We start from the raw sequence: 23,956 nt of genomic DNA, 5'->3' as shown, positions 1-23,956 counted from the left end.
CTTGAATTCTTGATGGATCTTGAATTCTTGAAGTCTTGATGAGTCTTGGATTCTTGAATTATCCTTATCCTTATCCTAGGAGTTGCCGCCCCTATAGTGAGATGGGCCTTGGGATGGGCCTCCATCAAAGCCTGTGCACTCGCTGTTGGTGGCTTCCACTTTCACGACCGTTGATGTGGAGTGAGGACATCAGTGCTGCTGAAAATACTAATAAAATTATCCCTAGTTGAATTTTATAAAAAGTACTTTTATGAAAGCACTTTTATGAAAACAATCATAAAAGTGCTTTCATAAACGTAGTTTCATAAAAGTGTTTTTATAAAGTACTTTCATAAAATTAATTTAATAAAAATGCTTTCAAAGGGTATATTTTAAAATTTTGAAAGAAAGTGAAGGACAAAATAGTCACAAATGCTTATTTAAGTGCTTATTAGAGAAAAAGACTACCAAGTGCCCAATACAAAATAAATAAGCATTTATTTTAAGCACTTATTTTTAACTTAAGCACTCCCAAACATGGCCTTAAAGTCCAAAGTTTTAAATTTGGGCGCAACTGCACGATTGACCCAGGTAACCTTGTAGGTGGTTAGCCAGGCACTTATTCTAGATCATTCCATCATTTTTACATTTAGAACTTGCTTAGCTCTCCAGCTCTCGAACTTTCAAAGTCCTACAGATCACAACCACACGAAACAAAATGAGATGGAACATGCATTATTTGAAAAGACATCTGATGCAAATCCGCTATATTGGTTGAACCTGCAAATCAGAACATATAAATATTAAAATTATATTCAAGTATTTTAACTATAAAGATAGAAGTGGAAAACAAAACTTACATGGGTTGAATCAAGCAATTGGAATACCAACAAAGTTGCAATTTGCAAAATATTCAACACAATTAAATACCAGAACCCCTGAAACCTCCCTCTCCCCCCCCCCCCCCCCCCTTCCATTTTATACAAAGAGATATCTTCCATATGAATATAATGCTCCCATGCCTCCTTTGTAAAACTCTAAAGGCAACAAAAACAAAGCAATTAAAAATTATTTTGTTATATGCTAGTCCTAATTTCTCAACAAAAAAAGGAAGAGATGAACTCTTGCATACTACAAGTTTTTAAATGAAGTATACATCTATAGACAAAGGATTCCGTCAGCAGGATTGTACTATATAACAAGTACAAAGGTAGCCTAGTACACAATTATTAAAAAAAAAAATACTATGAACATATTGGGTTGAAAATGTGACTAAAAAAGCAAAATTTTCATAAAAAATAACATAAAAATACAAACCAGAAAACCAAAAAAATATACAATTTAATAGTCAGGCCTGGAAGATGCATAACAAACCAACCTTAGCTACTAAAACTCTTAAAATAACACTAGACATTTAGACAACTGATTTATACAATGAATAAATTTACAGAATGATACAACCAATGCTCTCCCAAAATTCCAGTATCTTTTCTCCATAAGAGATATGCAGGACATGAAAGATGAAGGACCAAGGTCTTTCATCCTGTGGTAAATAGAATGATTTATGAAAGTCAACTTTGCAATTTTCCTTGGCATAGGATATGAACTATTAAGTAGGTTTCCCTTGTAGCTCTGAAAGACTTAGGAATTTTTTTGGATGGATTCAATATATCAAAATAAAACTTTTATTGCTATCTCATGTATGATTCAAAATATAGAAGAGTTAGACGGTTAGACCAAATTTCATGAAAATACATCAAATAGAAATGTCGGTAAGTACATGACCACAATTTAGACCTGAATGTGGTGTTGCAGTGCAAGTTTGTGCCCAGGATACAAAGAAATGTTTGCTGTGAATAGTAGCCTTACCAGTTGGATCTTTCAACTTGAGGAATAATTTGACTGTAGAGAGGAAACTCAAAAAGAAAAGTTTCTTTGAGTTTTCCAAGTTCCAGCTACATTTATATCACGATAAAATAAGTCAAGCTTGACCTAGTTGCTTTTTATACATCCTGTATTCAGCCACTATCCAAATAAAGGTCTTAAATGAAAAATAATGTAGACCCAAATAAATATTAATGGGTTAGTGTGCTTTTTTTTTTTTTTCCGAGCAAGTCCTACAACTCATTCCATCTTCACTTAATAGAAGATTGAGGACAGAATCAGACCACATGTTTGTCACAGTTAAGAAAATTACCTCACCAAAGTAGTTTGGGTGACGGGAGAATCTCCAGAGCCCAATGTTGCACCACTTCTCTCTGTTGTTAGGAGAGTTCTTGAATGACAGCTTTTGCTGATCTGCTGTGGATTCAACAGTAAAACCCACAGACCATATAATCCACCCAATAACAACTCTTACTAGTAGACTCACAGTCCATACCCAAACAGCCTGTCATAAAAGAAGATTATGTTAAGAACAAACTTTATCCAATTTTATGGAACATTATAAATCAGGAAATAAGCTTTTAAAAATTAGATAACCATACAAAGCTCAAAAATGGGCTAGAGATTTCTGTAATTAAATCAGATACAAACTAGAAAACCTGAAATATCCAGAAAATTACCAATTTTCCAAATGGGGACGCATTTCATCAAAACGATGGTCTTCTCCCCACTGTAAAATCTTATTTTGAACAATAATATATAGGAAATGTCAATGCAATGATTTTTTTTTTTCAATATGACATTGCTCATTTGTGAGCTGAGCCAAGGACCTTAAAAAGGATTAAAGACCAAGGCATTATTGAAATACACATGCAAGATGAAATGTCATAACTAGATGTAAATGTATGTTCATCCTATTGCATGCACATACATACACTTTTTTGGACTGGTAGGTACATAAATACACTTGAACGCTTGCACAAACACACATTTCAGCAATGAGTGAAAAATTCAGAGCAGTGCAGAGGAAGAGGCATTCATAAAAATCATACATTTTTTTTTTCTTAAATACATTATTTATTTCAACTGGCGGAGGTTACAACAAAGTTTTGCCAAATAAATAAGAAAGGAAAATTACATCCAGTTTTGATCATGATGGGCGACCTTACCCTAAATATTGTACACAAAAAAAAAATAGTGTATTTCTAGGTGCATATGGAATTTGACTAAAACTCTGTCCTTTCTTATAATTTATCTGTTCGAGCTTAATAAACAATATGCCATGGAAGACAAAATGAAACCCATGTAATCAACATTCAAAATCTCTTGGTGTACCAAAGTGGAAGAGCTATGACTTGACCAAGGACCTATGCACCTTAATGTTAGACAGTTTTGTATGTCCTTAGCTTCAATCAAAATGATGTACTTTATGAGTTTATTGTAAATGAATAAAAGTGCATATTTGATTCATGTTCCCTTAGTATGTTTCTATGTAATACCCTTAAACTGGACACTTAATGAGACTCGTGTTAGTTTAGAATGTTCACAGCCAGTGGGTCGGTCTAGGGAGACCTATCTTGACAAGGCTGACACTGTGGCACCACCAAGTCAGTTGGGGTGGCTTGTCTCAACTACCGGGGTGAGAGCCTAGGCACATACAGTGTAGGATTAATTGAATCTTTGAATTGGACCAAATTTCCAGTATTGCCCTGGACCTTGGAGATTAATGGGCAAAACTGAAAAGTTACACCCGACCCCTAGACTCGATTATGATACTGCACTAGGTGTTGGATTAGGTTGTCTTTGATGTACCAATCAGTGAGATCCTTAGCGGGGGTCAAAACCTGGGTATGTTGGGACAGTCTGAGAATTCATCTAAGTGGGTGATCATAGTGACAGGATCAGCCCCTTTGTCGGACAAAGGTAATGATCGGGGATGCACTCTCACTGATGGAAACCAAGACTGTCGGCAGCCGATTTCAATCGTTGATATTTGTTTTGCAAAATATATTTTATATGAGATATAAAAGTATATATATTATGATTTCAAAATGATTTGCAAAAGGTTTTAATTCCCGGGATCCATACAAGAGAGAGTGAAACACTGTTCCTTGCAGCCGAGGGAGAGGTCCTCTCTTGTCGGGCAGTGTATGATCATTATGGGCTGAGAGGTTAAGTGTAAGACCATTGAGGATAATACTTGATGGGCTAATCTTGCATCTGTCCACAGTCCCTGGGTGTTACAAGGTGGTTTGGCCCAGGGACCACTTAGGGTAAGTATTGGGCCCATAGAGCCCATCTGATGGGTTTCAGGGGGTGCACTGTCCATAACAGTGTATTCGGCCAGGCCTTGTAACAAAGGCTGGGCTGAACCCATGTGGCTGATGTGTAGATCAATGTTTGGGTCCCACGCCATACAAGGAAGCCCAACTGGGCAGCAGTTTGGAAGGCTAAATGAATACATAACCTTAAATGGGCCTTAAGCCCATTTCGAACTGGGCTAATTTGATTAGTCACTTAAGGGGCGAATTTTGAGATGGATCAGCTAATAGGATTGGGCCCACACCCTATCCACTTAGAGAGTCTAAGATATAAATAAGATTTAGATCTGGAAACTTCCTAATTAGATTAGGAGATGGCTGATCTAATCTGCAGATAAGATAAGGGTTATCCCTTATCACTTAAAGGGACTTCTAATCCAAATATGATTTGGGTTAGCAACTCCTAATGGTATTAGGAGTTGATCCCTTTAAGTCTATTAAAGGAAGAGGGGGTGGCAGCCTTTAGACATCACAAGCAAACAATACAAATCCTTGTCTTCAGAGCTGAAATCACAGAAGAGAAAATCTGTACCCTGCAAATACTCTCTTGCCGCCTCCTTTCTGCAGCCGCCACCTACAACAGTTCGATCTCCAGTTCTTGGGAGAAATCAAGATTTGATCTTGATACCAATCTTTTGGAGAAAAGATTGGTGGAAGTTGTATTCACAAGCCGTCCAGTTGATTCTTGCGAAGGGTCAAGTTCTTTTGGAAGAACACTGTTGATTCTACTCCACCCTGCACTGCGCCATCTTCAGTGGGAGCAGATTTTGGATCCTTCCTTGGGCGTGAACACCTCCATTGGGAGATACTGCTTCTCTGTATCAAGTATTATCTCTTCCTACTCCTTTTGGTTCAGATCTAGTTCAGTTTATGGTTCAAGAATGATCATTGAAAATATGATTTTCTAAATGGGGAATTCGATTCCCAGTTGAAGGGAGAGAATTTTTTTTTGAAATTCGCCCCCTTATTCCGCAATCTTTGGGCGTCCATGTAATGGATTTCCCATCTCTTCAGTGGTATCAGAGCCATGGTTCAAATCTTGAACCATTCTGTTTCAGATCTGAACCTGCGCAAATAGGGAGAAGGCATTGTACCCAATTTGCGTAGTTATGGGTTTTGGGAAATTTGTTCCCAAAATCGATGGGCAAATAATCTGAAATTAATTTTATATAAATCTGATTATTATTTAGAATAGTTCTATATGATTTTCTTGATTTATGGGCTGTTCGTACAAGAGGAGATCGAATTCTTGGTTTACGCAGGGAGAACTGCAAGATTTGCAGTTTGTTGAATTTATTTATTACATTTGGTCAGTAAATATTTTTTTTTTTATTTTTAGACTCAATGTATAGGCATTTGATCTGATGTAATTATTATTAGAAATATGATTTCTATTTAATTTTATTTTGGATTGAAGATGGCGGCGCAGAAAGGGAGATTTCGCAGATAAGGAGATTTCGCAGATGGGACATTCGCTATCTGCGATTTACAGTTTGTGAAACTGCAATCTGTGATCTAACCTCTGTTTTGCAGGATGGAGTGTGCGAACAACCCTGATTAAATGATTCTTGATTTTCTTTTATCAGTTATTTAATTTCAGATTATTTTCTTGAATTAAAGATTTAATTAAAGATCAAACCCTATACCCATTCGAACCAAGATTGGTTCAAACTGTTTGGACCAAATCTAGGGTTTAATCAAGGTTGAAAGTCAGCCCTAATTTTCCCACTAATGGGCGTGATGATTGATATTTAATTAAATGGTTAATTCGGCCCAACCTGTAAAGACCCAGTTTTAAATGGTTAAAACTGCTAAAAGCCCACTTCAAAGGATAAAGCTATATGGGCCGAACTGGGTAACCCTAATTCAGCCCATATACTTAGATAATATTAATGGTTAATATTATAGATTTTCAACGGGCTCCCAATGGGCCTTATAGATAATTAATTGATTGGATCAATTTATCCCTGCATGAGATGTTTGGATGTGTGATGTGTTGCATACATGGTCCATATGTACTTGGCCCATGCTTATTCGACAGTGGCTCTTACGTACACCATGGCTGAATGCACATCATTGCCATGGTGTCCCTTCTGGTCATTGGATGACCTCCCTCAGTGGTGGCCCCACACCTCATCAAGAGGTTACGTGTGGAACCCTAGCCGATTTAAGGCCCACCGAAATCTGACTTTATGAAAGTCAGTGGGAGCCACTTTGGTTTGACCTAAATCAAACTAGGGCGTAATTAACTGCTCCCTCCAGCAAATATGAATGCAAGTGATAGGGAGATTCATATGATGAACTCTCTAAAGGCCTTCCATCATTAACATGAAGATGGGTCCTTCAGTAATGAGGAAACGCACCAGAAAATGGGCTATCCATTTGCTGTTGGGCTTGTCTGAGTATTTCATAAGATGATAGGGGCATCATAGACCGATGTGGGAGGGGCTTCACCAGAAAATGGGAACTCTCTCACGGTACCTTGGCATTCACGAATATGATGGGTAAGCACTCACTGGACAGAAAGGTTTACCTGAAAATAGCTTTGAACCTTGTCTGACAGAGGCCAAAGGAAAAACTCATATGATGAGTGGATATGATCCTTTACAGAAAGGTGGTGGGGTTATGCAGTTGAAACAGTTGGCTTCATGCACTCTATGTGATTTCCCACATTTTCAGAGACAACCCGTAGTCTCCACCACTGAGAAAGGAGGGAAATTTTAGAGATGAATAAATGGAAATGGATCGTAGATTAAAATCCATATCTATGAAATGAACATGAATCAAATTAGGTTGTGGACTGATGTTTGCTCTTTTATTAGAAAATGGCAAACGGATCTTTTGCAAAGCTTCTTAATGACAACAAGCTTAAGGGCCCAAACTATTCCGACTGGTACAGGAACCTTACACTGGTCCTAGCTTCTGAAAAGCTAGACAAAGTGGCAAAGAATCCTACCCTGGAGCATCTGGGTGACAGGGCTTCTGAGGCCCGAAGGAGAGACTATCAGGAATGGGAGGAGAAAAACTCCCTTGCCCGGTGTTACATCATTGCCTCCTTGGACAACCCAATACAGAGGCAGTTCGATCAGATCGAACTTGCCAATGACATATTGGACAGTCTGAGGACGATGTATGAAGAGCATAATCGTTCTGCTTGACAAAAGGTCTTGAAACAGTTCATGACCATACAAATGTCCAAGGGCCAACAAGTTCACAACCATTGTCATCGGATGATGGGTTACATCAACGAACTGGAGGCTCTTGGATCCGAGCTGGACCTTGCGACCCAGATAGATTCTATCCTTAATTCTTTGTCTCCTTCCTTTAATTCATTCATCATGAATTATAACATGAACAAGCTGAATGTCAGCTTGCAAGAGCTCAGCAATATGTTGCAAAGAGCTGAAGAACTGATTAGAAATGATGAGTCTGTAGCTATGCTTGTTGAAGCTAGCAAGACAGGCAAGAGAAAGAGGAAGGCAAAGAAGCCTCAGAAGAAGGCCACTAAGGGAAAGAAGCAGAAGAAAGACAAAGCATTGGATGCCTATCACTTCTGCAAGAAGACTGGCCACTGGAAAAGGAATTGTCCTGCCTACCTGGAATCCAAGAAAGGTAATTTTGGAACTTGTGTTATAGAAACCAATTTATTGGTAGCTTCTGCGTCCTGGTGTATTGACTCTGGGGCTTCAACTCATGCGTGTAACTCATTGCAGGGGTTCAAGGTAAGCAGAAGGCTGAGTGAAGGAGAAGTCACTCTCTACTTGGGGACTACTGCAACTGTTGCAGCCGCGGCAATAAGAACCGTGGAGTTAATTTTTAGAGAAGGAAAAATTGTACTGAAAGATTGTCTTTATGTACAAAATTTAAGAAGAAATTTTATTTTTGTTTCAAAACTGTGTGCAGATGGTTATTCTGTCTTCTTTAGTAATACGATTACTATTAAAAGAAATAACAGATTCATCGCATACGGGGAACTGGAGAATAGTCACTATATTCTACATCATTCTCTAGAAACTAATATAACCGAAACTATATCGGCTGAAATCACCAAGAAGAAAGCACGTGATACAGTTAATCCCACGTGTCTATGGCATAACGACTTGGCCACATCGGTGTTGACCGAATCACAAGGTTGGTAAAGGATGGTCCTTTGGATTTTCTAATTGTAGAAGATCTTCCCACCTGTGAGCCTTGCCTACAAGGCAAGATGATGAAACGACCATTTAACGGTAAGCCTGAAAGATGTACAAGTACACTTGACCTAATATATACGGATGTATGTGGTCCCCTGAGTGTTAGGACACGAAATCAACACATGTATTTCATCACCTTCACAGATGATTTCTCACGATATGGTTACGTGTACCCAATGAGACACAAGCCTGAATCCTTTGAAAAGTTCAAAGAGTTTAGACAGGAGGTCGAGAAATAGTTGGGGAGAGAAATTAAAGCCCTTCGATCTGATCGAGGTGGCGAGTATCTCTCTGACGAATTCAGAGACTACTTAAAGGTAAATGGGATAGTATCACAATTAGCTCCTCTTGCTACACCACAACTTAACGGTGTTTCAGAGAGGAGGAATAGGACCTTATTGGATATGGTCCAGTCACTTCTCATACACTCAGATTTACCCACATCCTTTTGGGGTTACGCATTAGAGACTGCGATTTACGTGCTGAATCGGGTTCCAACCAAATCGGTTCCGAACACTCCATATGAACTTTGGACTGGAAAGAAACCAAGTGTCAGACACTTCAAGATTTGGGGTTGTCCAGCACACGTTAAAAGAACGAGTGCAGACAAGTTGGAATCCAAGACCAGTCGTTGCTTATTTGTAGGCTACCCAAAAGGCTCTGTAGGTTACCTATTCTATGACCCAAGTGAGCAGAAAGTGTTCTTGATGAAGAGAGCTCAAGAGCAGTGGGAGATGTCCCACAAGTTCTAGGTAGTGACCAACCTAGAAGATCCACTTGGGTATTTAGGCCACCGGTCCGTTATCGTTATGACCAGGATAGTTACTTGGTGGAAACCTTGACTAATGAGGAGGATCTCGTGTCTTACGCGGAAGCTATATTGGACATAGATTCCCAGAAGTGGGTGGAGGCCATGAGAGTAAAGATGGACTCAATGGAGACCAATGGAGTCTGGACTCTAGTAGATCCACCCTCCGGGGTAAAAGCAATCGGTTGCAAATGGATTTACAAGAGGAAGAAGGGCCCCAATGGTAGGGTTGAGACCTTCAAAGCTCGTCTGGTGGCGAAAGGGTACACTCAGAAAGAGGGCATCGATTATGAGGAAACCTTTTCGCCTGTGGCCATGCTTAAATCCATTAGGATCCTACTAGTTGTAGCAGTATACCATGATTATGAGATTTGGCAAATGGATGTCAAAATTGCATTTCTGAATGGAAATCTTACTAAAGATATCTATATGCAGCAGCCGCAAGGCTTCATAGTTGCAGGTCAGGAAAATATGGTATGTAAACTCAATAGATCCAGTTATGGAGTTAAGCAAGCTTTGGAACATCCATTTTGACTTTGCTGTCAAATCGTTTGACTTCGAGCAGAATCCGAATGAACCCTGTGTTTACAGGAAGTATAGTGGAGATAAGGTTACCTTCTTGGTTCTGTATGTAGATGACATTCTACTCATTGGGAATGATGTTGAAATGTTAACTATGGTAAAGTATGGCTTTCACAGCAATTCTCCATGAAAGATCTTGGAGAAGCCTCCTGTATACTGCGTCTTTGACTCTATAGAGATAGATCGAAGCGGATAATAGGATTATCCCAATCTGCCTACATTGACAAAATAGTCAAAAGATACAGCATGAAAAACTCCAAGAAAAGAAATGTTCCTTTCAAGCACGGAGTCACTCTCTCCAAGAAGATGTCTCCCAAGACTTCTGAGGAGATTGATGGCATGAAAGACGTTCCCTATGCCTCTGCCGTAGGGAGCATCATGTATGTCATGCTGTACAATCGTCCTGACATTGCTCAGGCGGTGAGTGTAGTAAGCAGATTTCAGGCCAACCCAGGGCAGGAGCACTGGACTGCTGTGAAAAATATACTTAAGTACCTTTGAATGACAAAAGAGTTTTGTCTAGTATTCGATGGTAATTCACTACAGATCCAAGGGTATACTGATGCCGATTTCCAGTCGGATCCAGATGATAGAAAGTCTACATCTGGATATGTTTTCACGATAGGATCGTGTGTTGTTTGCTGGAAAAGCAGCAAATAGGGGTCCAACTCAACACTCCCCCTCAAGTTGGGAGTAAATGTCACACATTCCCAACCTGTGTAAATCATGCTCCAGTTTGTTCTTTGCAACATCTTTTGTGAGAACATCAGCGAACTGCAGATCAGAAGCAATGCATGAAAAATGTCTATCCACTTCAATGTGCTTAGTTCGGTCATGCTGGACTGGGTTATGGGCAATGTTAATTACTGCCTGGTTATCACAGTATAGCATTGTAGGTTCTTTTGCCTGTACACCAATTTCTTCTAATAAGGAACGGATCTAGAGAAGTTCTGAAACTCCATGTGCCATGGCCCTGTATTCGGCTTCAGCACTTGATCTTGCCACCATTGTTTGTTTCTTACTCTTCCATGAGACAAGGTTACCCCCAACAAGGGTGCACATTCCTGAAGTTGATCTCCTGTCATCAAGGCATCATGCCCAATCTGCATCGGTATAAGCCTCTAGTTTCAATTGCCCATGATCAGTAAACAATATGCCTCTGCCCAAGTGTCCCTTCAGATAAGCAAGAATCCTATCAACTGCCTCCCAATGCTGGATTCGTGGAGCATGCATGTATTGACTTACTACACTTACTGCATAGGAAATGTCTGGTCTTGTCATACACAAGTATAGTAGCCGACCCACAAGTCTCTGATATCTCCTAAAGTCCTTTACTGGTTCACCTTCTAATGCATTGATTTTATGGTTCTGATCAATATGGGTGTTGATTGCCTTTGTTCCAAGGTTCCCTATCTCTTGAAGAAAATCCAAGATTTACTTCCTTTGAGAGATAAAAATTCCATGTTTTGATATTGCAACTTGAATGCCTAAGAAGTATCTCAATTCTCCAAGATCCTTAATTTCAAATTCTTTATGTAGGTTCATTTTCAGACCATCAATCTCACTCAGATCATTCCCGATGACAACAATATCATCCACATAAACAATTAGGACTGACACCAAAGATCCCTTTCGCTTCACAAACAATGTATTATCGGATTAAGTCAGAGTGTAGCCAAAAGCAATCAAGGCCTTTTTGAATCTGTCAAACCATGCTACAGGAAGTGATGTGAGTTCTGCTGTAGTGGAATCAACCTCCTTGTAAAGTCTCTATCGTAAGTAATGCTGAGAAGCAGAACGCAAAGGAGGTGGCAAGGTAGGTGACATAGGGTGGTGGTCAAGCATAGGAGTAGACACAGGGACTGGAATTGGGAGAGGAATAGACTACTGACTCACTTCCCCAAAACACTCCCCCTGAGAATGATTCTTTGAGAAGAAGTACGTGGATTCGAAAAAGGTGACATTCATGGTAACATATCGGCTCCCAGAGATCGGATCATAGCAATAATACCCTTTCTGATTCTCTACATATCCAAGGAAGACACACTTCTTTGCCCTGGGATCAAGCTTTGAGCGATGAGGACCAAGGATATGTGCAAAACAGACACACCCAAACACCCTAAGAGGAATATGAAACAAGTCCCCCTAAGGAAAAAGGAGACTGAATGGGGTGTTGAATCCAAGTATACGAGAGGGCACCTTGTTAATCAGATATACTGTTGTGAGAACTGCGTCACCCCAAAACCGAACTGGAACTGTAGATGTGATCATCATGCTTCTTGCAATCTCAACAATGTGTTTGTTCTTCCTTTCTGCAACACCATTTTGCTGTGGACTGTAGGGACAACTGCTCTGATGGACAACACTATATTCTAACAGATATGAGGCAAGGTGTCTTTCAAAATATTCCCTGGCACTATCAGATCTAAACACCTTTATTCTTGTTCCAAACTGTGTTAGTACCATCTGATGAAATTGCCTCACCAAGGATGGTATTTCATCGCGGTATCTCATTAGGTAAATCCAAGAGTATCGTGAGAAATCATCCACAAATAAGAAAAAATATTGATAGCCTCCCATAGAAGGAACATGGTAAGGGCCCCACACATCCGGATGAATAACATCAAAAGAAGAAGAACATATTTTATTATTAGGTTTAAATGAATGTCTACAGTGCTTTCCAAGTTGACGACCTTCACACTCCAGACTTGACAAACTAACAGACTTAAAAAGTTTTGGAAACAAAAAACTCAAAGAAGAAAAAGGTAAATGGCCCAAACAGTTATACCAAAGCATAATTTGACTCACAGACCCTGACTCACTATCCATGCTGACATGATGACTCTAATGAGGAGGAAGTACATCCAGGAGGTAGATTCCATTCACTTCACGACCACTCCCAATCGTCATCTTTGAATCCAAATCCTGCAAAATACAATAACTAAGAGAAAAAATTACTGAGCGGTTCAGGTTCTTAGTCAAACTACAAACAGATAACAAATTGGTTCTCAATCTGGGAACACGAAGGACAGAGGGTAGAGAAATAGAATCACTAATCTTGACAGAACCCTTCCCAACAATAGAAACATGGAATCCATCAGCTGTGGAGACCCTGTCTCTGCCGGAGCAGAGCTGGTAAGTTGAAAAAATAGTAGAGCTCTGGGTCATGTACTCTGAGGCTCCAGAATCTATAATCCAATGAGGTCCCTCCTTACCTGAAGTAGAAACATAATTTGCAGTGACGTGTGAACTACCTGTGTGAGCAAAGGAAGTAGAGTGGACTCCACTAGTGCCACCTGTACCTTGTTGTCTGCTTGTGGCTGAACTGGAACTGGCTGTATCCTGTTGATTCAGAAGTAGCCCATATATCTCAAGTTCGGCCCTTACTGCAGCAGCTACAACAGACTCCAGAGCAGTTGTAGTAGGAGGGGCCGGAATGTCACCAGTAACCACCATGTATGCATTTCCCTTCTTATTTTTCAATCTAATCGGCACAATATGTGGATGAAGCTTCCAACAAGTATCTCTTGTGTGTTTAGGCTTCTTATAGTAGTCACAGATCAAATCTCTTTTATCTTCCTTCTTGATTTCACTGCCACCCCGATATCCACTTTGTTTAGGTTTCACAACACTTGCCATGGCAGACTGATCAGGAATAAGGTTTTTCATCATCATAGCTCTCCTGCACTCCTCCCCTGACACAAAGGAATATGCCTGGGAGAGAGTAACATTGTCCATGGAAAGAAAGTGTTGTCGTGCAATATCATACTCAAGATTAAGGCTAGCAAGAAATTCAAACACCCTATACTTCTCTAGATGTTTCTGATAGGTAGTTGCATCCTTAGTGGTTTCCCAAGCAAATGTCTCTAAATAGTCAATCTCCTGCCACAGGGTTTTAAGGGCTGAAAAATAGGTTGCAACAAGTCTATCTCCCTGCCTTGTAGAAATAATCCGATTTCTCAACTAATAATCCCTAGCAACATTCTCCCTCTGTGAATAGGTTTCTGCAACCCCATCCCATATTTTCTTAGTTGTATTTGCCCATAAAAAAAAATTTACTTATATGGGGCAACATGGAATTACACAACCAAGTCATCACCATATAATTCTCCTGTACCCACCAGGAGTTGCTAGTTTTGAGTTTCACCTCTTCACCAGTGATATACCATAATTTCCCATGAGCACCAATAGTCATCTTTGCAGATTGTGACCATTCTAAGTAATTTGCATCATCCAACCTAACTATAGTAATGGTCCCAGTCCCGAAAGGGTCTCTAGCACCTCCTCTCACTGGTCTCATTTCACTCCCGGGCTTATTTTCAACTCCGTGGCCCTCCATGCTTCTCAAAAAATGTAAAGAAAATAACTAAAATTTGCAATAAGATCAAACAAAACACTTTTTGGAACCAACAACACTTTTCTGGTGTCTTAGACTTTATTCTCACAAAAGATTCATTTTCTGTGGGATGAAAAAATAGAGAGAAGAGGCAACCACTCTCTCTAGAAGCCTCCAAATCATGTAGGACTTGAATCACCCCTTACAAAAAACTCCAAGAAACCCTAAAAAATTAGGGTGCCACTTCCTAAGTCAAAATTAAAGAGTCCAACAGAAACAAAACTCTTCCCATTTCTCCATTTTTTCCTGATTTTGATGAGAAACCCTAAACCAGCTACAGGGCACACAGATCCACCAAAATAAATCTAAAAACTAGGCTTACCTAAGAGCTTCGATCAGCCTCTTAAGTCACCATGCAGTCGGCCGATCTAGGGCTGCATGAGAGAACAACTTCAAGGAACCTTCGGCCCGCTCTAATACCAAGTAGAAATCACTAATTGCAGATTTAGTCGAATTTCTTGTGAAAGGAAAGAGGGGGAAGATAAAGATTTCAGTAGTAGAGAAGAAAGGAAAAGAAGAAAAAAGTAGGAAGTCAACCAGGATTGTAAATTAACCCTAGTCCAACAGAAACAGAACTCTTCCCATTTCTCCAGTTTTTCCTGATTTTGATGAGAAACCCTAAACCAGCTATAGGGCACACAGATCCACCAAAATAAATCTAAAAACTAGGCTTACCTAAGAGCTTCGATCAGCCTCTTAAGTCACCATGCAGTCGGCCGATCTAGGGCTGCATGAGAGAACAACTTCAAGGAACCTTCGGCCCGCTCTAATACCAAGTAGAAATCACTAATTGCAGATTTAGTCGAATTTCTTGTGAAAGGAAAGAGGGGGAAGATAAAGATTTCAGTAGTAGAGAAGAAAGGAGAAGAAAAAAGTAGGAAGTCAACCAGGATTGTAAATTAACCCCAGCCGCCTACCTCTCATTATATTTATACTTAATTTAAAGGATGAGATATTATAAGGATGCCGTTAGTAGGGCAGCTACTAATATAGCTGAACAGTCACAACTTAAAAAAACATAAACTAATGGGCCTAAAGCCCAACAACTTCCTGACTAAATAAAAACAACTCGGACCAACTCAACAGATCAGTCAATTTCAATCCATAAAGATGCATGGAGAAACAAGACGCCCTTGTAAAATTTCATGCACTGGCACAGAGCATGCTTGTCTTTTCTATGTAGCTGAAAGGTACATGCTTAACAATAGGTGCCACATGACTTTTACAATCATCCTTCTCTGTGTGACACAGTATTTGGAGAAAAGTAAAACAGGATGATTTGCATCCTAGTTGACTCTAACATTACTTGCCCTATCCCCATTCTAGAAACATACCCATCACTTAAACTACATGCTAAATTGATAGTTTACAATAATACAAATGCAAAAAAGTGGAATTTTCTTGCCCATTGATGCAAATATCGAAAATCAACCACTGAAAGATTTGTTTACAAGGGATTCCAAGATATCATGGAGAAGAATGAGTACATACAAAATTAATGCAAACAAGCATGCCTTCCACTCCAGTGAGTAATACAAACAACACTGGAGCTTTTTATGACACTTTTTCGAGGTCCTTTTGGCTTGTTTTATACAGCTTCTCATTGTACAAAGGACCTTTTTCATTAATACAAATATACTTTACCTCTGCACAAAAAAAAAATGTAATACAAACAACACAAACAGATATTACATAATGTTGTGGAAAAACCCAAGAAAACAGATTCGAATGGCATCCAAATAAAAGTAAAACAGAGATAAAGACAAGCAAGAACAGAGAACATACAGATTTATGTGGTTCGGCTTATAGCCTATGTCCACGGGCAAAGGAGGAGCAGAAATCCACTATGTAGTCAGCAATGGAGAAGAAATACATAGTTGTGCACTCACAACCTCTTCTCTCACAAGACAAAGACCAAGCATACAAGAGAGAAAATCCCAAAAATACATAACTTCATATTCAGTTCAGACCTATAAGCTGAATATGGATCGGGTCCATACTGCCCCTATGCTTCCACCACAAACCACTATGAAATTTTGCCTTCGGGTTTTTTCTCAAATTATTTCGGAGCGGATTCATGCAACGGGTCACCACAAAATATTCAAGGCACAAACATAACACAAAATCAAATCAAACACCACCTCCCCCCTAAACAAATAAAAAATGGTAAACCACAATAAACTTGAGACAAAGTACAGATTTGTGCATGATTACAACCAATACACAAATTACAATAAAGAATGCAGCCTCGTGACTGCTGGAACTTGGAAGCTGCATAAAGAATGCAGCCTCGTGACTGCTGGAACTTGGAAGCTGACCTTGTAGTCCAATATCACATGAAGCAGGAAAAGGAGTGCATAGTTTACATGGTATTAACTGTAACAGTAGAACATTGAAAACCCACATGATCTACAATCCCACTGATGAACCAGCCCAACAAACATGATCTCATATTTTCCTGTTGTGTATCAAGAAATGGGATATATCATCTCAAGAGTATCTACAAATGGAAAGTTCTTGTAACATAGGAATTTGACTAAAATAAATCCAAAATAATAATCCAAAAATGTCCTCTCGTCCACCATCATGTTAAGATGGGGTCTAATCACATTTACCATGCATGCAATATACAGATAGAGGTTTTAAGTAGCCACAAGAAGGAGGTGAAGCATGTAAGCTAAATGCATTTTACATGCTGTTAGGTGTTGATATCCTCATGAAGGATCACAAAGAAAGAAAAGCCCGATTCTATATTAAGCAAGAACATCCATTAATTAACCCTGCAACTCAACTAGAGAGAGGGGCATTGTAGGACATATATAAAGGTAATGTAATTTATCCACCATTATTTACTTTTAAGATTTAATTCTCAAAATAAGGGAGTGGAAGACACATTGTGTATATTCCAATGGATCAATTGTCCAGAAACATAAGTTACACATTTTTGTCACTTAGTGAGAATAATAAATTGAATGGTCAAAGGGAACACCTCACCCCAAATACCTTGTCAAAATGCAGTAAGGCTCCTGAATATCTTTTGTGACCAGATCATAAATCAAGGTCCCTATATAACTGCTTTCCCACTCAAGAATGATGAAAGGCTTTCCATCTAAATGTCTAGCTGCATTAATTCCAGAAATAATACCCTGCACATGAATGCATAAGCTGAGGCGAGGGGTGGATTCGAGCCGAGCCTAGCCAAATAATATGAGGCTTGAGCTCAGCTCGCCAAGCTAGTACAAGGCTCGAGCTCGATTTGAGAAAAAATGTTTTATAAAATAAAAAATTATATATAAAAAATAATTTTTGTTGATATTTAAAAAAATTAAGAATTATAATATTTTTATTATATATATTATTTTCTATAATTTTATTATATATATATATATATATATATATTCGAGCTCGGCTTGCAACCTCACGAGACAAGCTCTATTAGGCTCGAGCTCGGTTGAAACCGAGCCAAGCCGAGCTCAAGTAGCTCATGAAGAGCTCGGCTCATGGCCACCCCAAGCTGAGACAAAGGTCTCAAAAATAAATAGGAAGGTGACAAAGAGTAGCAACAATTCCTCATAGCCTGTTGTTCCATTTATCTGGCCTGAGAAAAAGAGCCCATCAATTCTCTTTGCCATAAGAGATCTGGAGCACTGATAAGCAGGCAAGAAATCATATTCTACGAAATAAGCAGGCCCCAGCATTGAACAGTTCTCAAGGCCAGGTAATGTTCTCAATAGTGGTAACTGCAGCCTTTCAGGTAAACCTGTTGAGAAACCCTATTTAGGAAGAAAACTGACATCATTTATAGTTGAAATTTGAAGCTTCAAATGAAAAAAATATATATCATAAAAATATTTATATGCAAAGTAGAAACAAAAATTCTGTAGTTTTTTGTGAGTACACAAGAACCATCAAAATTCAAACATGTCAAAACCATTCACAAATTGGTTGGATATGAAGAACTTAAGATAACAACATAAGTTATGGATAAAAACAGAAGAAGATGAGATGATATTGAATACTTAAAAAGGTCAGAAAAGGTTCTTTGTAAAGTTCAGGCAGCACACCCGCACATAAAATTCAGGTACATTTTGGCCCTGTTCAAGGAAAATCTGATCCAGACCATCCATCAAATAGAAGATTTCTAGATTATCCATGTCTTCACTCCACAAAATCCATGTCAACTCCATACACCTTTAATAGGAGTTTTTCCCAACTAACAATAGCTGCACGAACTTCTTTTTACAAGTTAAAAGATGCATAGAAAGGAAGCTTTATACAGATATGGCAAAGGTATCTCTGGCTGAAAATTTTCGTGAACAGAGGATAAGAAATAGAACATGGGAACTCCTTTCAAGCCCTAAAATGAGTTTCCATATTGAAGTTTCCTTGGCCATTTAGACTCTTCCACTAAATGGCCCAACCAGAAAATCCACATTACTCCTAAACTTGAAATACTTCTATCTTAAACAGAAAAAAAAAAAAAAAAAGAAACAAAGAAACAAACCTCTTCAAGAAACCATGTTTGCGATCTTGAGTTATATCAAAAAGCTTGAGTAATGAGGCATCAATTTTTGGGGAATACATACATATACAGGATCTTCTATTAGACATACTTATCAATAACTAAAGACATAAATTATGAATGATGGATTTAATACCCATAACATTGGAACTTGGAGACATGTAAGAGATGATGAAATAGCTTGGCTTCAATAATGACAATCGGGATATCAAGTTCCATAGAATAACCAAGAGAGCCAGCAGACACAAGCTATGTTATTTTGTGGAATTACATTCTATTGGTGAATTTCACTGGGGCAGGGAAATCAGAGATGGAACACAACTCAGCACCATTGACATTTCATCCAGCAGTTCAATACTGTTGGACTTTAGCAAGCAAGATCAAGCCAAAACCAAATTGGATGACCTAATTGGTTTCTTCTGATATTTGAAGCTGCATTGATTTCCTATTTTTCAATTCAACATTCCAGTTTTCAATAAAGATCCACGTCGAAGATCTCCACTTGCAAAACTCTTTGTCCTACTGTATGTTAATTTTCACCAGAAGCTGTTGTTTCCACTCACAACTCCTGTTTGCTTCCCATAGCAAGACATCAAGTATTTGCAGTTTCTGAACCCAGACTTCGTTCAGTAATTCGTTGTTTACCAATAGTCCATACAAGAGCACTGTCCCCTTTTAAAATGGTGGAACCTATACCGATCCCTCAATAATATCTCTCTATCATAAAGCTTAGAAATGAGCTTAGCTACTGAATGGCAGTCCCTGCAAATGCGAATATTTTTCATGATTCGAACTGGTTTAGGTGGGTCCACGCTGATAAGCCCAAAAGCTATTGCCAGCTTCTCACTATGGAGGTACAGTGCATGCTCCTTCACATCCTCTTCTTCTACATTCTGAAGTAGGTCAGACTTGTTTGGCACATAGCCTATAGATTTCAATTTCACCATGATCTCATCCAACTTGGAATAGATCGCTCTGGATAGAGGGTGGGAATTATCTCCCACTAGAAACCCATGAACTACACCATATACCTCTATTGAGCTACAACCAGGCTCTTTCCTGATTCCAGAATTTCTCATAAGTTTTCTTAACATTGAGACCTTGTCCCATTTCCCAAACTTGGCATATATATTGGATAAAAGCACATAAGCTCCATGATTCCTAGGCTCCAGCTCAAGCAGTTGATTACAAGCATATTCCGCCAGCTCAACATTTCCATGAGTCCGACAACCACTGAGCAATGCACCCCATACAGAAGCACCTGGGACTATTGGCATATTCTGTATAAATTGGACAGCTTCATCTAAGAGACCAGCACGACCAAGAATATCCACCATACACCCATAATGCTTGATCTCAGGTGTAATCCCATACACCGCAAGCATTTGGTCAAAATATAACTTTCCTTCCTCCACCAATCCAGCATGGCTACAGGCGCACAAGACGTTGGTAAAAGTAATGGCATTTGGCTTAACCATAGCCTCTTGCATTTGAAAGAAGAGATGGATTGCGTCTCTGCCACGACCATGCATAGCCAAGCCTGCAATCATGGAACTCCAAACATACACATCCTTCTTCCCCATGGATTGGAACACCTCGAGAGCCTTATCTAGATCCCCGCACTTGGAATACATGTCAATAAGAGAGGTCGCCAGATGGCAATTTAGCTTGATACCTTGTTTATTTATGTAAATGTGTATCCAACTACCAAAATTCATTGTACCCAATTCAGCACAGGCAGACAAGACACTGACAAGTGTGAATTGATCTGGTGTGGCACTTGAACTGAGCTGCAGCTCATGGAATAGAGCCAAAGCTTCCCTGGCTTGGCCACTCTGTTCATAAGCAGATATCAGGGCATTCCATGCAGCTATATCTCGAGCAGGCATCGCATCGAAAAAACATCGAGCAGCATCAAACTCCCCTGATTTTGCATACCCAGTAATCATAGTTGTCCACGAGAAAGAATCTTTCTCGGGCATCATATCAAAAAGTCTTTTAGCTTCCCCAAGGCTTCCGCATTTGGTATACATATCAAGCATTGCATTACTCAAAATCAAATCCATGTCAATCTCATTCATTTCAATATAAGAATGAACCCAGGTCCCAAACTCCAGGTCCAAGTTCTTCGCACAAGCTGATAAAACGCTCACCATAGTTACATCATTTGGTTTAATCTTCTCCATCTCCATCATCCGAAACAGTTCCAATGCCTCTTTGGGACGGTTCGCTTGTGCAAAGGCAGTAATCATAGAATTCCAAGAAACAACATCTCTGTTGGGAATGCTCACAAAAACTTGATCAGCTTGATCTAAATCCCCACACGCAGCATAGAAATGGACAAGAGAATTGAGTATGTAAACATCAGAAGCTAGTGAAGCTTTAACAACCATGCCATGAAAAGCTCTTCCTTCGCGTGAAGCAGAGAGCTCCGAAGCCGCTTTGATTGCGAATGGCAAAGTGAATTTGTTGGGGGGATCAGGGCATTGATGAAGCATTTTGCAAAAGATTAGTAGAGCTCGGTGTGGCTCAGGACCGGAAGCGTAAGCACGAATGAGAGTGTTCCAAGTATAGACATTTGGTTGGGAGATTTGGTCAAATACCCGTCTGGCATACTCGAGGCTTGCGAAAGGAGATAGTGTGCACATAGTGATTAGTCTACTTGCCGAATAAGGATGGAAGAAGACTCCGGTACGCAGCATCTGAGCATGGATTTGCTTCAACTGTTTCACATCCGAGCATTTATCGATCAGGGAAAGTACCGAGTGATTATCAAAGCGAGGGTCGTCGTTATTGGTGACTCTGAAATTGGGTTTTGTAACAGGGTGGTGATGTGGGAGGGAGATGACTGGAACATTGAGGGCTGCCATGTCTTGCTTGCTTTCCTTCTTCGAGTAGCCGCTAACTTGCCGGCTGCCGCGGAGGAGCTCCTCCTTCAACTGTTTCACGATTTGTCGATTTCACGATTTACGTTTCAATCTTGTAAAGTATGCGCTACTGTTGACTACCTCTACGGCTATACCCTTTATCATCCGTTAATATCCCATCAAATGTGACATCATTTAATTTTTTTAGAGTAAATTACAAAAACCCCCTGTATTGTATTACGGGGTCTGCGACAAAGACTCCTCTTTACTTTATTTTGCGACAAGCCGTTATAATATTTTTTTGAAAAATATTATAACGGCTGATTGATACTTTTCTTTCCCTATGCAGAATTCTGAATTCCAGCCCCCTTACTATTATCCCTCTTCCTATAAATCACATCCTGTCCGTAAATTTTACATCAATTCACGGTAAAAAATTCTGGCTGATTGATACTTTTCCCTATTTTTTAATTCTCATACTACCCTTCTAATAATTATTCTGATAAAACATCGTTCATCTTCCCCAACATCAAGACAGCGGCAACAGACTTTCGAAGTCCTCCTTGATATTGTAGATTTTGAGCTGAACCATTCTCGAGCCTTCCATTTGGCCATTTAAAGAGTTCCAATTGTCCATGGCGACAGTCGTGTGTCCATGGCGACAGTCGAAGTCGTTGCGGGGTGGTTGGCCATCTTCTCTCACTCGTGTGTCCGTCCATGGCGACAGTCGAAGTCGTTGCGGGGTGGTCGATGCGGGGTGGTTGGCCACGGACTCTCCAAACTCGTCGAGATAATAGTTGCGGTGCTGGAATCGGAAGGCGAGTCTCTGCTCCCCCGCCAATGAGACAAGCCCATCTGCACCGCTTCTGGTATCGTCGTTGTGGCTGTCATGTCGAAGCCCCACTGTTGTCCACAGATCGCTACCACCGAAAACATCTGTGTGTATTGTCCCGTTTGTATTCCCCCTTTACAACAGATTATAATCGTCATTTGATTAGTAATGGGAATGGGGTTTACCTTTACAGCGGTGGTCGATCAATTCTCTGAGAGGTTGACAGTAATAATATCTCTAGTTTGGTCACCTTAAGCCAAGTAACCAGAGAACCCAAACAGCACCCACCGGAAATTCCAGTGAACGCCATACACAAGCGTAATCCCAGTGAACGCCTGTCCCAGCACCCATCGGAAATTCTTCCTCTTTCTCATCAACGCTTCCAACGGCTAAAGTCATTCCAAAACTCTCGAAACAAAACACCACCACCCCTCCGGTGAACAGAAACCCGCCAACGCTTGCAATCACCTCTCTTAGAAAAACCGTCAAACAATTGGAGGTCTTCATTGACGACGATCACCATCACCAACACGTTGCAGATGTCTAGGAAGATGGTGAAAGGGGAGAGAGCGGAGAGAGAACGAATCCATGAGAGAGCGAATTCGACAGCGACGAGAAGGAATATGTAAGAAGACAATGTCAAAGGTATGGGTGCCCACGATGGATGACAGGTTTTGGCCGATGAAGACGAGATAAGCAACGGAGCCACCACATTGGGAGATGCAAATAAGGAACTCCGTTAGATACTGACCTGTCATTCCAAAGGCTTTCAAACCCAAGTCACCATACGTATGAACTTCTTCTGATGCTAACCTGTCTGTATTGAACCTGTAGAAATAGAGAAGATGGATTATATTTGTGGGTTTTCAATATGTAGAGAAAAGAAGAACAAACAAGGAGGAGAATGTAGCTACTGCTGCAAAGCAACACTAGCTCCCTCCCTACTCAATTCATTAATAACACATTAGATCAAGAAGAATGGGATTCTTAAGTGTAATCTTACAAGCTGGATCGCTATAACCTGGCCTTTAACGCACTTGGTCCCTGCCCATCCCCCTGAACAAGCTTCGAAGCCACTACCATTCCAGCTCCGTAAGATTCCCAGAGGATTGAGTGACGATTATCCCATCCCACGGCAGGCTCCATACTGAATGGCAGGTGAAAAGTAGTAATTGAAGGAGCAAGAACAATCACACCAAAATAGCAGGTGAAATGCAACGACCCTCTTCCTCTTCACCTCTCACTCGGTTAGAGCAATTGCACCAAACTCGTACGCTGTCAAGGGAAAGGGGAAGAAAAGAGATCGGGGGAGAGAGATAGGAGAGAGAGAAATGCAAAACAAGGTCAGGGAAGATGAACAGCATTTTTCTCCACAGAACAGGTATTATATAAGAGTAGTATGGAAATTAAAAAAATATTGTAACGGCTTTTTTGGACGGAAAGGTAACGAAAGGGAGTCTTTGTCTCACGGTGAAAGTACAGGGGTCTTTGTCATTGTCACAGATCCCATAATACATGGGGTTCTTTGTAATTTACCCTTTTTTAACCCAATTTTACCCTTCATTTTCTTTT

General features: G+C 39.9%; 2 protein-coding genes across 4 annotated transcripts; both read right to left on the bottom strand.

The window, feature by feature from the left end:
• Nucleotides 1-462: 462 nt before the first annotated feature.
• On the bottom strand, nt 463-18,956 carry LOC148868946 (uncharacterized). Of its 2 annotated transcripts, XM_088973996.1 has the most exons (4): nt 18,822-18,956; nt 2,177-2,368; nt 1,849-1,934; nt 463-759 (listed from the first exon to the last, which is right to left on the bottom strand). In XM_088973996.1, the coding sequence occupies exons 1-4, from the start codon at nt 18,828-18,830 to the stop codon at nt 678-680; spliced, it is 369 nt and encodes a 122-aa protein (XP_088830122.1). In that variant the 5' UTR covers nt 18,831-18,956; the 3' UTR covers nt 463-677. The 2 variants fall into 2 exon arrangements, 1 of the variants encoding a protein (XP_088830122.1); XR_016108302.1 differs by lacking the exons at nt 1,849-1,934; nt 18,822-18,956 and adding an exon at nt 17,167-17,456.
• OTP81 (Tetratricopeptide repeat (TPR)-like superfamily protein) lies at nt 18,732-23,746 on the bottom strand. Of its 2 annotated transcripts, XM_088973995.1 has the most exons (3): nt 23,388-23,737; nt 22,570-23,212; nt 18,732-22,488 (listed from the first exon to the last, which is right to left on the bottom strand). In XM_088973995.1, the coding sequence occupies exon 3, from the start codon at nt 21,553-21,555 to the stop codon at nt 19,327-19,329; it is 2,229 nt and encodes a 742-aa protein (XP_088830121.1). In that variant the 5' UTR covers nt 21,556-22,488; nt 22,570-23,212; nt 23,388-23,737; the 3' UTR covers nt 18,732-19,326. The 2 variants fall into 2 exon arrangements, with proteins under 2 accessions (XP_088830121.1, XP_088830120.1); XM_088973994.1 differs by having other exon boundaries at nt 18,732-23,212; nt 23,388-23,746.
• Nucleotides 23,747-23,956: the final 210 nt, after the last annotated feature.

Source organism: Nelumbo lutea, chromosome 2, assembly GCF_056320005.1.
Source record: "Nelumbo lutea isolate HS-2025 chromosome 2, American lotus-T2T, whole genome shotgun sequence".
Classification (NCBI taxonomy): Eukaryota; Viridiplantae; Streptophyta; class Magnoliopsida; order Proteales; family Nelumbonaceae; genus Nelumbo; species Nelumbo lutea.
This window is presented reverse-complemented; position numbering and strand designations above follow the sequence as displayed.

What these genes read in the sequence shown, in the direction of transcription:
- LOC148868946 (XM_088973996.1), bottom strand. An exon ending in ACCCAAACTACTTTGGTGAG is followed by an intron (nt 1,935 to 2,176) that starts GTAATTTTCTTA and finishes ATATAAATGTAG; the next exon opens with CTGGAACTTGGAAAACTCAA. An exon ending in CAAGTTGAAAGATCCAACTG is followed by an intron (nt 760 to 1,848) that starts GTAAGGCTACTA and finishes TCTGATTTGCAG; the next exon opens with GTTCAACCAATATAGCGGAT.
- OTP81 (XM_088973994.1), bottom strand. Translation starts at nt 21,555, where the DNA reads ATGGCAGCCCTCAATGTTCCAGTCATCTCCCTCCCACATCACCACCCT.